General features: G+C 47.3%; 1 protein-coding gene across 3 annotated transcripts in view; it reads left to right on the top strand.

Annotated features, from left to right (window-relative positions):
* Nucleotides 1-6,677, top strand: part of LOC137561761 (ankyrin repeat and sterile alpha motif domain-containing protein 1B-like) — a 211,988-nt gene extending 205,311 nt beyond the window's left edge. For 2 of the 3 annotated variants that reach the window (XM_068273113.1, XM_068273112.1), the window contains exon 8: nucleotides 5,926-6,677. In XM_068273113.1, the coding sequence (XP_068129214.1) occupies nucleotides 5,926-6,030 (105 nt within the window). In that variant the 3' untranslated portion in view covers nucleotides 6,031-6,677. The remainder of the gene's footprint in view (nucleotides 1-5,925) is intronic. The other variant, XM_068273111.1, reaches the window with a different exon arrangement.
* Nucleotides 6,678-14,476: the final 7,799 nt, after the last annotated feature.

Genomic DNA, 14,476 nt, shown 5'->3' with positions numbered 1-14,476 from the left:
CCTCCCCTGCTTACACCTCTCATACTGTGGATGTCCCCTCCCCTGCTTACACCTCTCATACTGTGAATGTCCCCTCCCCTGCTTACACCTCTCATACTGTGAATGTCCCCTCCCCAGCTTACACCTCTCATACTGTAAATGTCCCCTCCCCTGCTTACACCTCTCATACTGTGAATGTCCCCTCCCCTGCTTGCACCTCTCATACTGTGAATGTCCCCTCCCCTGCTTACACCTCTCTTACTGTGATGCCCCCTCCCCAGCTTACACCTCTCTTACTGTGATGTCCCCCCCCCCGCTTATACCTCTCATACTGTGGATGTCCCCTCCCCCGCTTACACCTCTAATACTGTAGAAGTCCCCTCCCCCGCTTACACCTCATACTGTATATGTCCCCTCCCCTGCTTACACCTCTCATACTGTGGATGTCCCCTCCCCTGCTTAAACATCTCATACTGTGGATGTCCCTTCCCCTGCTTACACCTCTCACACTGTGCATGTCCCCTCCCCAGCTTACACCTCTCTTACTGTGGATGTCCCCTCCCTTGCTTACACCTCTCATACTGTGGATGTCCCCTCCCCTGCTTACATCTCTCATACTGTGGATGTCCCCTCCCCTGCTTACATCTCTCATACTGTGGATGTCCCCTCCCCTGCTTACACCTCTCATACTGTGGATGTCCCCTCCCCTGCTTACACCTCTCATACTGTGGATGTCCCCTCCCCTGCTTACACCTCTCATTCTGTGAATGTCCCTTCCCCTGCTTACCCCTCTTATACTGTGAATGTCCCCTCCCCTGCTTACACCTCTCATACTGTGAATGTCCCCTCCCCTGCTTACACCTCTCATACTGTGAATGTCCCCTCCCCTGCTTACACCTCTCTTACTGTGATGCCCCTCCCCCGCTTACACCTCTAATACTGTGGATGTCCCCTCCCCTGCTTACACCTCTCATTCTGTGAATGTCCCTTCCCCTGCTTACACCTCTCATACTGTGAATGTCCCCTCCCCTGCTTACACCTCTCATACTGTGAATGTCCCCTCCCCTGCTTACACCTCTCATACTGTGAATGTCCCCTCCCCTGCTTACACCTCTCTTACTGTGATGCCCCCTCCCCCGCTTACACCTCTCATACTGTGGATGTCCCCTCCCCTGCTTAAACATCTCATACTGTGATGCCCCCTCCCCCGCTTACACCTCTCATACTGTAGATGTCCCCTCCCCTGCTTAAACATCTCATACTGTGGATGTCCCTTCCCCTGCTTAAACATCTCATACTGTGCATGTCCCCTCCCCAGCTTACACCTCTCTTACTGTGGATGTCCCCTCCCCTGCTTACACCTCTCATACTGTGGATGTCCCCTCCCCTGCTTACATCTCTCATACTGTGGATGTCCCCTCCCCTGCTTACACCTCTCATACTGTGGATGTCCCCTCCCCTGCTTACACCTCTCATACTGTGGATGTCCCCTCCCCTGCTTACACCTCTCATTCTGTGAATGTCCCTTCCCCTGCTTACCCCTCTTATACTGTGAATGTCCCCTCCCCTGCTTACACCTCTCATACTGTGAATGTCCCCTCCCCTGCTTACACCTCTCATACTGTGAATGTCCCCTCCCCTGCTTACACCTCTCTTACTGTGATGCCCCCTCCCCCGCTTACACCTCTAATACTGTGGATGTCCCCTCCCCTGCTTACACCTCTCATTCTGTGAATGTCCCTTCCCCTGCTTACACCTCTCATACTGTGAATGTCCCCTCCCCTGCTTACACCTCTCATACTGTGAATGTCCCCTCCCCTGCTTACACCTCTCATACTGTGAATGTCCCCTCCCCTGCTTACACCTCTCTTACTGTGATGCCCCCTCCCCCGCTTACACCTCTCATACTGTGGATGTCCCCTCCCCTGCTTAAACATCTCATACTGTGATGCCCCCTCCCCCGCTTACACCTCTCATACTGTAGATGTCCCCTCCCCTGCTTAAACATCTCATACTGTGGATGTCCCTTCCCCTGCTTACACCTCTCACACTGTGCATGTCCCCTCCCCAGCTTACACCTCTCTTACTGTGGATGTCCCCTCCCCTGCTTACACCTCTCATACTGTGGATGTCCCCTCCCCTGCTTACATCTCTCATACTGTGGATGTCCCCTCCCCTGCTTACACCTCTCATACTGTGGATGTCCCCTCCCCTGCTTACACCTCTCATACTGTGGATGTCCCCTCCCCTGCTTACACCTCTCATTCTGTGAATGTCCCTTCCCCTGCTTACACCTCTCATACTGTGAATGTCCCCTCCCCTGCTTACACCTCTCATACTGTGGATGTCCCCTCCCCTGCTTAAACATCTCATACTGTGGATGTCCCCTCCCCTGCTTACACCTCTCACACTGTGCATGTCCCCTCCCCAGCTTACACCTCTCTTACTGTGATGTCCCTCCCCCGCTTACACCTCTCATACTGTGGATGTTCCCTCCCCTGCTTAAACATCTCATACTGTGGATGTCCCCTCCCCTGCTTACACCTCTCACACTGTGCATGTCCCCTCCCCAGCTTACACCTCTCTTACTGTGATGTCCCTCCCCCGCTTACACCTCTCATACTGTGGATGTCCCCTTTCCCGCTTCCACCTCTAATACTGTAGAAGTCCCCTCCCCTGCTTACACCTCTCATACTGTGATGCCCCCTCCCCTGCTTACACCTCTCATACTGTGATGCCCCCTCCCCTGCTTACACTTCATACTGTGCATGTCCCCTCCCCTGCTTACACCTCTCATACTGTGCATGTCCCCTCCCCTGCTTACACCTCTCATACTGTGCATGTCCCCTCCCATGCTTACACCTCTCATACTGTGGATGTCCTCGGAAGGTTTTATGTGCCATATGAATTGTTTTTATACTTTTTCTGCCCCTAGGCCAAATGTGTTGTAACGCCCCTTCCTTTCCATGTGCAGCCCCTCTTTTTCTTGAGCAGCTGGCATAGACATCAGCTTCCTTTTTCATGTGTTGATCCTCATTTTCATCCTCCTTCTTCATATGCATCAACCTCTTTCTCATGATTGGCTGCTCCCTTGGGCTGCAGCCACCCAAGACCTGGGCCTTTGGGAGCATTTCCAGAAATCCGGCCCTGCTAGCTACGACACTGCAGCTCACTATGCTGTTGTCAGCTAGACTCGACAGCCAGATGAAAGGGTAAAAATAGAAAACATTAATAAAAAAATAAAGATATCACTTTGATACTGACAGCTTACATCACTTTTAATTAAACCTAGCATTGGTTGTCATCCTTAAAATGTAATGGCACGGAGGCAGTTTACATCTGTGTATCCATTAAAAACATGTCAACGTTGTCAAGTCTCGTCACAAAGAGAAAGATTAACCTACATAAAATCTCACGGGCCACGATTTGGCAGGACTGCCTGACGTATTTCTCATCTTTCAGCGGAAAAACGTTCTCAAGGACAACCGGGGACATTTACAGATAATCTATTTTTTTATGCACGTTACAGGGATGTTTCATGCACGTTAAAGGGCCCATTTTCAGGGAGTGTCTCTAAAGTACCGTATATATTTGCATATAAGCCAACCCGCATATAAGCCGACCCCACAACTTTTACCTCAGAAATCAGGAAAAAGTAATCGACTCGCATATAAGCCCCCTCCCCACTATAGCCCCCCTCCCCCATAGGATAGACAGGTGTGCCTTAAGTATGAAGAATCCCCGGACATAGTTATAAATAGCCAGATGTGCCCCCTGTATTACGCATCCTCCCATAGCCAGATGTACCCCTTGTATTAGGCAGCCCAATAGCAAGATATGCCCCTGTATTAGGCAGTCCCCTATTACCAGATGTACCACCTATTTTGCTTCCCCCCATAGCCAGATGTGCCCCTATATTAGAAATCCCCCCATAGCCATATGTGCCCCTCCACTATAGCCATATGTGCCCACTATATTAGGCATTCCGCCTCAGATGTGCCCCCTGTATCTCCCTATATTAGGTGCAGTAGATGCTCTCCTCCTCTCCCCTCCCCCATGCTTGCAGAGCGTGCAGTAGTGGCTTACCTATCAGCGCCGGGGCTTTCTGCCAGGAGATATACCTCTTTGTGAAAAAAGCTGTCTGCATCCCAGCCAGCGGCTCCGTGCCCACAGGAATGTCCCCGGCCACTTGTACGGGATCACAGCAGTAACGTCAGCGCCGGGGTATCCTATTCCGCTTGTGAGACATGCACACTGTGTACCAAGACGCCACTAGAGGGCGTCATAAAGATGAGACAACGTGAGCGTCACATGCTGAATAGGAGACCCCGGCACTGACATCACCGCTGCGATCCCCTACAAGTGGCCGGTGACATTCCTGTGGGCACGGAGCCACCGGCTGGGACGCAGAAACCTGCTTTCACACGGCGGTATATCTCCTGGCAGCATACTTAATGCAGACGGCCCGGCGCTGATAGGTAAGCCACTACAGCACGTTCTACATACTTCATGCAGGCAGCAAGGGTCGCCGGCCGCTCCACTCTGTAGACAAGCACCCACTGCCGGGGGCTGGAACACACAGGCAATGACAGACATCTCCCGGCAGCATATGGAGGGGGAAAGGGGTGACACAGCCAAACATGACTTGCATGTAAGCCAAAAGGGGGACTTCTGAGCACATTTTTTGTCAGTACAAAAATATACTAAACCTGGTGCATCCATGTTCCAGGAACATCTTGTAGATGTTCTCCTCCAATTATTGTGTCCTCCTGTTCCCCCCATGTGTCCTCCTGTTTCCTCTTCTGTGACCCATGTGTCCCCTTCTGTCCCCCGTGTCCTCCTTTGCTTCACCCGTGCCCTCCTTGGCCTTCCCTTCCGTACTCCTTGCCTCCCCTTCTGTCCCTCTGTGTCGTCCTTGGCTCCCCTTCTGTCCTCCTTTGCTCTTTCCTTCCCCCCGGTTTCCTTGACTTCCCCCACCCCTCCTGGTCTCCTCTGCCCTCTCCATGGTCTCCTCTGTTCCCCGTGCTTGAACACATTTAGTGGCAGCGTGGCTCACCTAATCGTGTCATCAGCAGAAGCCGGCACTACGGGAACAGTGAAATAGAGGAGAGGCCTGTGATCGCCGCTGGAGCTGTGGATTACTTGAGCTGCTCTGGCGCTAATTGAGTTTATGCACGGCGAGGACACAGGGGACAATACAGGGAGTCCACAACATCGCGATGGTTCGGCGGTTCAAATCAGCGCTCATTCCTAAGTTGGGGACTCTCTGTATTTGGCATATAAGATGCAGAAACGTTATCTCCTCATTTTGCTTATATTCTGAAAAACACGGTAACCACTACACTATACAGGGTTCCTGTGCTTTCTGTGTTTCTTTGGTTCTTCTGGAAGGGTCTTAAAGGGATACTGTAGGGGGGTCGGGGGAAAATGAGTTGAAATTACCCGGGGCTTCTAATGGTCCCCCGCAGACATCCTGTGCCCACGCAGCCACTCACTGGTGCTCTGGCCCCGCCTCCGGTTCACTTCTGGAATTTCAGACTTTAAAGTCTGAAAACCACTACGTCTGCGTTGCCGTGTCCTCGATCCCGCTGATGTCACCAGGAGTGTACTGCGCAGTCCCAGTATGGTCTGTGCCTGCGCAGTACGCTCCTGGTGGCATCAGCGGGAGTGAGGACACGGCAACGCAGGCGCAGTGGTTTTCAGACTTTAAAGTCTGAAATTCTAGAAGTGAACTGGAGGTGGGGCCGGAGCATCGGTGAGTGGCTGCGCGGGCACAGGATGTCTGCGGGGGACCATTAGAAGCCCTGGGTAAGTTCAACTCATTTTCCCCCGACCCCCCTACAGTATCCCTTTAAGACCATCTTGCGAGTTTATTGTAGAATTGGCAAGTATGTGCTGCCTATCCTTATCGTATTCTAATCTTTTCCCAAAAATTCCACCCAACAGATAGATCAATCTGACCAAAAGACGCTCGCCAACCTGCCGTGGATTTGTGAGCCAGGACAGGAGAAACGAGGGATCAGCACTAAGTATGAGACCACCATCTTTTAAAAAATCCAGCGGTTCCATCTCCTTGGTGTGCCTTCATACATGGGCCCACAAGCATCGACCACTCAGACAGCGGCCTGCTCTCAAGCGCAGTAGAACAAGCCTTTGGCGCGGACCATCCAGCATCCAAGAGAAGCGCCAGTTCTCCAACAATACTTCAAATACTGCCAAGTAAAGGAACCTTATACATTTTTTGGACAATTTTTTTTCTCTCGTAATCTCGATCGCAGTGTTTTTGTTTTCTTTTTCATCATTTTCATTTTTTTTCTTTTTTAATTCGTTTAGACTTGGATTTGGATTTATTGAAAAAGAAAAAAAAAACCCTAATTCTTCATGTAAATTTTGTTCTAATAATTTCATTTGACGGTTGGTTTGTGGCAGTGATATCATCAACAGCCTCCTGAAGCAGTATTAGGACTAGCGGTGTAATTACGTACTACAAATAAAAAATAAAAAAATATATTGAAAAAAAAAGAAATGTCAATAATAATATTAATAATAATAGAACAGAACATTGAAACTGCCAAGAAATCGATTAATTTTTATGCACAAACGCATCTTTCTATCTATTGTATGTGATTTAATTACGTACTCAATCTTTCGGAAGGAATTGGGTTTGCAACAATGTAAAGAATTCTTTGTATAATATTTTATAGGCTATTGAAGTTGAAGCCTTGTTATTAAATTGTAAAAAAAAAAATTCTATTACTGTATCCATAAAGAATACGATATTGTCAGTAAAATGACACAAAAAGATGTCTGATTACAGTTGACTTTTTATTGAATGTATTTATTTCACTTGGCATACCGTAGATGATGGTTTTGGATTAGATTTTTTTTCTGGGTGGGGTTTGGCCTCTTGATACTGGTTATTGAACGCTGTATATGGCCTGGAACCCACTGAAATCCGCAAAACGCAACCGCTAGCGTTTTGTCTGAGCGGTTTGCAAGCGGATTCATGCGCGTTTTCGTTCGCGTTTTGCAACCGTGTATTTTTTTGCTCAGCGGTTGTGTAGCGTTTTGCGTTTCGCGTTTTTATCCTGATTGGTCCTGTGAATTATTTTTAATTTTGTTACAGTGTGCTGAACCGCAAAACGCTAGCAAAACCGCTCAGTTTAGGTTTTGCTGAGCGTTTCTGCTAGCGTTTCAATACTTTACAATGAAGCGCTAACGCTCCCAAAATGCTGCAGGTCCTGCGTTTGCGTTTCTGGGAAACGCAAACGCTCCTGTGGAAGTTGCCCCATCCATTAACATCAGCTGATCGTTTTGGCAAAACGCTAGCGTATCGCAGCGCTGCCAAAATGCTCAAAAAAACGCTCTTGTGGGTTCCAGCCCTATGAGTTTAGAATTACCAAGAATTTCCTTAATTATAAAGAACAAACCACAAAGCAGCCAATCTACCCACACAGGCAGCACATGTGTAATCTACTCTGCGCTGTGCAAGGATTTGTTCACATCTAAAATCGCAATCGCTGAGGCCAGCGTTTTGCGATTTTGTGAGAGATTTTTTTTCCCCCTCCCGGCACATTTTTTGTAAAGTGCTTTTCTAAGCACTTTTAGAGAGCGATTCTGTTTTTTCACTTCCTGGCTTCAATGTATTTATTCATGAAAGCGCAAACACAATCGCTGCATAAAGCGATTTTGTGAGCGTTTTGCGCTTTTACTATAACTTCCATTGTAGTAAAATCGCCCTAAAAATGGTACAGGCAGCGCTTTGCTGGCAAAGCGCGCTGATATGAATGATCCTATAAGGATTAATTGCACAAGTTTTTTAGGGCGATTTTGAAAATCGCCGGCAATAAAAAATAGGCGACAACTATCTATCACTATAAGCGCTTTTCTGAGTGCCTTGTGATTGATAAGCGCTTTCTGATCCCTTTTTTAAAAATTGTTCCCATTCACTTTCATTAAAATCGCGGTAAAAATCGATGCGATCGCGCAATTGTGTATGAGAAAAATCACTGCAATTTTTACTGCGATTTTTAATGGGAGCAATTTTTTAAAAAGCGCTCAGAAAGTGCGAATCAATCACAAGCGCTCAGAAAAGCGCTTATAGTGCGGCTGAGCCCTAACTCTGTGAGCAGCAAAGAGCTAGAGGACTGAGATGGGGGCGAGGTTGCTAGGTATTTTAAATATACTTATTGCAAAAAAAAAATATATATATATATATATATATATATATATTTACTATCTACTCCTAAAATACTGTATTACTAATATTTAACAATTTCATCCCAAAGGCTATTTTACCCTTGCCGCCAAGAACCATTTTCGCCTTTCAGCTCTCCTCCCATTCATTTGGCTTTAACTTTATCACTGCTTATCACACCAGAATGATCTTGTTTTTTTGGCAAAAAATTTGGGTTTTTGTGGAGGATATTTGTTTCAGTAATTACTTTATTTTCCATGCATTTGAAAAGGAAAAACAATATGCTATTTCGTCAATTTCAACCACTATAGTTTTAAAATAGACAGTGCTACTGTAGATGGCTCGGGGGAGGGTTATTAGTTGCTTAGGGGGAGAGATATTAGTTGCTCGGGGAGGGATATTAGTTGCTCGGGGGAGGGTTATTAGTTGCTTGTGGGAGGGTTATTAGTTGCCTGTGGAAGGTTATTAGCTGTCTGGGGGGAGTGTAATTAGTTGCGGGGGAAAGGGGAGTTATTAGTTGCCCACCATTGGTTCATTGTGTACCGATGAGAGTCCTCCCCGTTGCTGCGTGCTAGCTAGGTAGGACTCCTGTTGATTTTTTACAGTCCAACAGGTAGCCCCATGCTTCTACCATGCTCAGATCGGTTTCCTGATGAGCGAAGGAGCAGCAATGGCGAACGGTACAGCACATGAAGCGGACAGGTGGTGATGCGATTCAAACAAAATGGCAGGTATGTGAACAGCGCGGCGTGGAGGCATCCAGATGTGCTTACTGCTCCGTTACTGCATCTGCTGCATAGTGGTGATTATACCGAGTAGCTACAAGTATGTAGCTACCCACAATCGAAATTTAAATGAGATTGGGCTGCCCGCATCAGAGGGGGGTTGACTTACCCAATGCACCCGCCTTAGACGATGCGCTCCATTCGAGCCCCACGTTGCGTTCCACATCACTGCCATTATTTCTTTTTTCGTGTTAAAGAAGGAAGCATGGGACTGACGTGGAACACAACATGGGACGCAAATGGAGCGCATCGTCTAAGGCGGGCGCATTGGGTAAGTCAATCCCCCTTCGCTGCTGGCAGCCCAATCTCATTTATAGTAATGGGAATCAGATTTAAAAAAAAAAAAGCCAGATACTTACCTAAGGAGAGGGAAGGCTTTGGGTCCTAATGAGCCTCCCCTCTCTGTCTCCGCTCCAGCGCTGGCTCTCCCGTAGCAGTATTGTACCAATTTGGTCAAATACTGCTGTCTCCACCACCGAAGGGAGGCCTTGGGAGCCGGAGTGCCCTCGAAGACGGGCCGCTCCATACTGCACACGCGCGATCGCCCTCTCTCACGCACTCGCGCAGTATGGAGCCGCCTATCTTCAGGAGGACTCAGCTCCTGAAGACTTCCTAAGTCCTCCGCGGCACGGGATTCAGAAGGAGGAGCTGCCGCTGCAACGAGGGGATCGGGAGAGGAAAGGGATGGCTCTATAAGACCCAGAGCCCTCCCTCTCCTTAGATAAGTTTCTGGCTTGTTTTTTTTTTATCTGATTCCCATTAACTTAAATTTGGGGTCTGAGTAGCTACGTACTCAAAGATACTTGGTATGATCACCAATACTGCTGCATTCACACATTGTTATGCTGGGAATGAACAATGCGTTTTTTTTCAGTTGATTTTCCATCCGATCGATTTTCGATTCGATTTCCCGCTTGATTCACTTATCTTTTCTTATCCATTTCCATTCACTTCTATGAGAAATGGATCAGAAAAACGACCAAAAATAAGATCGGACATGTCGGAAATTATCTATTGAACCATCTGTATGCTGAAAAAACGTATGGTGTATTCCCAGCATAAACCGGGCCCTACTCTGATTTTCATTTCATTGGTTTTGGCGTCTCAGTACTTCTCTCCTTTGCCAACTCAGTCTTTGCCAAATGCAATGACATATTAACGACTGTCGCACAGGGCCATCGATATTACATGGTCCTGCAGCTCTCAGCCACAGTCGCTCGGAGGGCAGCGGCCGGCCATTAATTATGCCCCGGGCAGATGGTAATGGTTCTGTCCGGGAAGAGAGGAGACGGTTTCCAGGAAAGGCCAGCTGAAGAAGAGCCAAAGGACCGGCCGTCACTTTCTATCTGCACTACATCCATGACTTCTACCCACCAGAGTCTCATTAGCAAATTTAGAAAGAAAATTGCCTTTTCCGGCTCACGGTTTCTCGATTGTCTGTGTTTTTAAAGCCCCATTCAACACACAAATGTTTCCCCAGTCCTTTGTTGGGCACTCAGCCACAGATCCTGTTTTTGTTTGATTTACTGACAAAATTAACGTTTTTTAAGGCCGGTGTCAGGGGCGTTTCTAGGATCCTAAGAGATCAGGGGCACTTTTGGGCACCCCAGATGGAAAATGAATGTGGCCATGCACCAGAATGTGGGTGTGGTCATGAGTGGGGCCAAATTTACATGAACTTAACAGCGGTCAAAGTAGGCCTGCCCAGCAAAATGTTGGATGAAACCCCCTCTTTAGTAATACAAAAATAAAATCCAGCATATCACATAAATAGGTCATGTCACTTAAACATAACTAGGCAGAGTTACCTGGCTTCTGTGCTGGCCGGTCTGGCTTTCTGCTGGGCAGGCTGGCCTGCTGTAGGGTTATCTGGCACTCCCCCCATAGCATTCACCGACCTTCTAGTTGACTCCCTCTCATGGGCCGCCCATTGAGGCACCACAACTCTCAGCATGACACCACAGCACCCAGCATGCCCGCCATTGAGGCACCCCAGCTGACTTTGTCTGGGGGACATTTGGGGCAAACCAGAATAGATCAGGGGCACATGCCATTGATCTTTGGGGCTAGGAACACCCCTGGCCGGTGTAAGCTCCTTTTCACACTGCCTTTCACGCATGCTCAGTGGGAACTTAAACATAACCCCCATGAAATATCTCCACTTCCATGCCTTCTACACTCCCCAAATTTTCAGGGTAGGGAGGGGACCCCCTGAACACCCTCTGTGCCAAATAGCCCCCCCCCCCCCCCCCCCCCTGCTGGTTCCCGAGATAGATTACAGAAACCTATCTCTGGAACCAGCAGGGCTCAGAGGCTGCAATATGGCACAGGTGTAGTTCTGGGGGTCCCCTCCCTACCCTGAAAATTTGGGGAGTGTAGGAGGTGTGGCTGTGGATACTTTCAAAAGTTCACTAGCCTGCTCTAGGCAATCGTTTAGAATGCTGAGTCTAACGTGTAAACTGCAAATATTAGAGAATGATGCAATGTTATTTAAAAAAAACGGTACTTATCCGTTAGCCGGGCGCATCCTCTAGGTGGCGACAAATCACCAGAGTTACTGCTTTCCCTACTATCCATGTCGGCCTGGAGGGGGAATAGTAATTAGCGCCACCTGCTGGATGCGCCCGGCTAACGGATAAGTACCAAAAAAACACTATATAACTGAAAATAAAAATGAGTTTTCTTTGCTACTAATGTTCTAGTAATTATCTGTACTACACAACCAATTCATTATATCATATATATTTTTTTCGCTTGAGTGTCACTTTAAAGCCTGGTACACACCTTCAATTATGATTGGCCAACCACTGACCAATTTTACCACCTCTATATAGTATGAGGGACAACAGATATTGAATACTATGAGATGAGCAGAATGTATAGGTCCCTCATACTACACAGGGCTGGTAAAATTGGACAGTGGTTGGACAATCATAATTGAAAGTGTATGCCAGACTTAACGCTGGCTGTACTGTATTTAAGGTACTTATCCGTTAGCCGGGCACATCCTCTAGGTGGCGACAAAACTCCACCAGAGTTACATCTTTCCCTACTATCCATGTCGGTCTGGAGGGGGAATAGTAATTAGCGCCACCTGCCGGATGCGCCCGGCTAACGGATAAGTACCGTATTTAATTATCACTCCATTTTTTTTCAATCAATATTGCAATCGATATTATGCACGATATTAGGATCAATTATTTTATCAGACTAATATGCAAGATTGCGGATCTATCTTTCGATCGATTTTAGCCCTTAATTTTCGATCGTGGAAAAAAAATTCAAGTGATAGTTGAATAGTGTATGGTAAGTCTAGTTCAGACAGTTTGGCTTTTGTTTTTATATGCCTGAAGCCTTGTACACACATCAAATGTTGATTGGCCAATGATTGTCCAATTTCACCACTTTGTAATATGAGGGTTTACCTACACCGTTTGTTAGGCCAGAAACCCATTAGGAGTGATTTTCTGAGCGCTTTGTGATTTGAAAAACTCTTGCTAATGTAATGCTATGGGTGTGATCCCACTTGAGCGATGTGATTTTATAACAATCCCCCGTAGTATTGCATTAGCAAGAGCTTTTTCAAATCACTGGCGCTTAGTAAAGGCTGCTAGTGGGTTTCTGGTCTTCACGGCATTCAAAATCTGCTGGCCTTCATTAGGACTAAAGTGCGGTCAGTGATTGGCCAATCAGAATTGGATGTGCGTATGCACCCTTAGAATAATATTCAAAATGAACCATGTATCCACAAAATTGTGGAACATGGCAGCTCTTACAGAGAAAGAAAATCAAAATATGACAGTGCGCAGCAGTGATTGTTTTGTCTGCTGAGGCCACACATACCCGCTGATAACATATTGGGATTGTCAATCTCTACAATAGAGGTGTGGCCTTACTGGGAGACGGGTAATGAGGAGGCAGCTACTAGTTGCTGAGGATATGAAAATCTGTGAAATGGTGCAGTACTTTTAAAGGACAACTGAAGTGAGATTGATATGGAAGCTGCCATATTTATTACCTTTTAAGCAATACCAGTTGCCTGGCAGCCCTGATGGTCTATTTGGCTGCAGTGGTGTCTGAACAACATCAGAAACAAGCATGCCGCTAAACTTGTCAGCACTGACAATAATGTCAGAAACAGACAATAATGTCAGAAACACCTGATCTGCTGCATGCTTGTTCAGGGTCTATGGCTAGTAGTATTAGAAGCACAGGATCAGCAGGACTAAGAGGCAACTGGTATTGCTCAAAAGTAAATAAATATAGCAGCTTCCACATACCTCTCCCTACAGTTGTCCTTTAAAGCAGAGTTCCCCAACCCTGTCCTCAAGGCCCACCAACAGTACATGTTTTGCAAGAAACCACAAACATGCACAGGTGGGGTAATTAGTGTCTCAGCAGAGCTGATTACCTACATTACCTACCTGTGTGGATTTCCACAAAACATGCACTGTTGGTGGACCCCGAGGACAGGGCTGGGGAACACTGCTCTTTAAAGGATAAACTTAGTCCTAAAAATATGGACAAAATGATGCCCTGTGCGTATGGGGAGTTTACTGCGCCTTCCTTGCCCCGGAGTTATTCTGAAGTCCTGGTCCGCAGCAGGGTCGGCGCGGTATGTCCGCTTGGACACCTTGTGGCCGCTCTCCCCGCCGACCTCCAGTCCAGTGCGCATGGGCAACATGTACATCTTTCCGTGGTCGTGTGCGCGTGTACTTCCGCGGACATACTGTGCTTGCTCCACCCCCCACCGACCAGGACTTCGGAATGGGAAGCTTTGCAGGGATACTCCCCATATACACACAGGGCATCATTTAAAAAAAAAAAACAATTACATTGTTTTTAGGCATAATTAATTGTAACCAAGGCATTGAAACTTTGAGATGCTTATCATGCCATCTTGCATCCAGTTTAAAGAGGCCCTGTAGTGATGTATAGAATGCAATAAATGATTCAGGCTACCCACTTTTACATTATTTATCTTGGTTTCAGCATCAGAAACATTTCCTATATGTACATATTGTTGTTTATTGGTATGTAACTCCACCCTCCCAGGGATGTCGCAGCCTAGGCTGTTTAGCTATGCGGAATTCTCCTCCCAGAGCATTCTGGGACACCAGGTATACTGTATTTTGTACTGGCTTCAGAGCTCTCAGTAATAATGAATCATTCTGCAGGGACTGAAGATGTCACCACGAGTGATACATTTCAGATTCAGAATGTAAGGGCTCGTTCCCACTGTTGCGACGCGATTTCGGCCGCATTCCGACGCTTGTAAAAACGCATGCGGATGCGTTTCCACATGCGTTTTTACCCGCGATTTCGCATGCGATTTCGCATGGCAGGGTGCCATGCGAAATTAACCATGACACTGCCAGGGCTAAATAAAATTGAAAAAGGTGCGAAATCGCACGCGAAATCGCGGGTAAAAACGCATGTAACAAACGCATGCGTTTTTACTATTAAATACATTAGCGGCGATTCGCACGGATTCCCGACGCAGGCGAAATCGTTG

Source organism: Hyperolius riggenbachi, chromosome 3 (genome assembly GCF_040937935.1).
Source record: "Hyperolius riggenbachi isolate aHypRig1 chromosome 3, aHypRig1.pri, whole genome shotgun sequence".
Lineage (NCBI taxonomy): Eukaryota > Metazoa > Chordata > Amphibia > Anura > Hyperoliidae > Hyperolius > Hyperolius riggenbachi.
The sequence above is the reverse complement of the archived record's forward strand: the minus strand, read 5'-3'. Positions and strand labels throughout refer to the sequence as shown.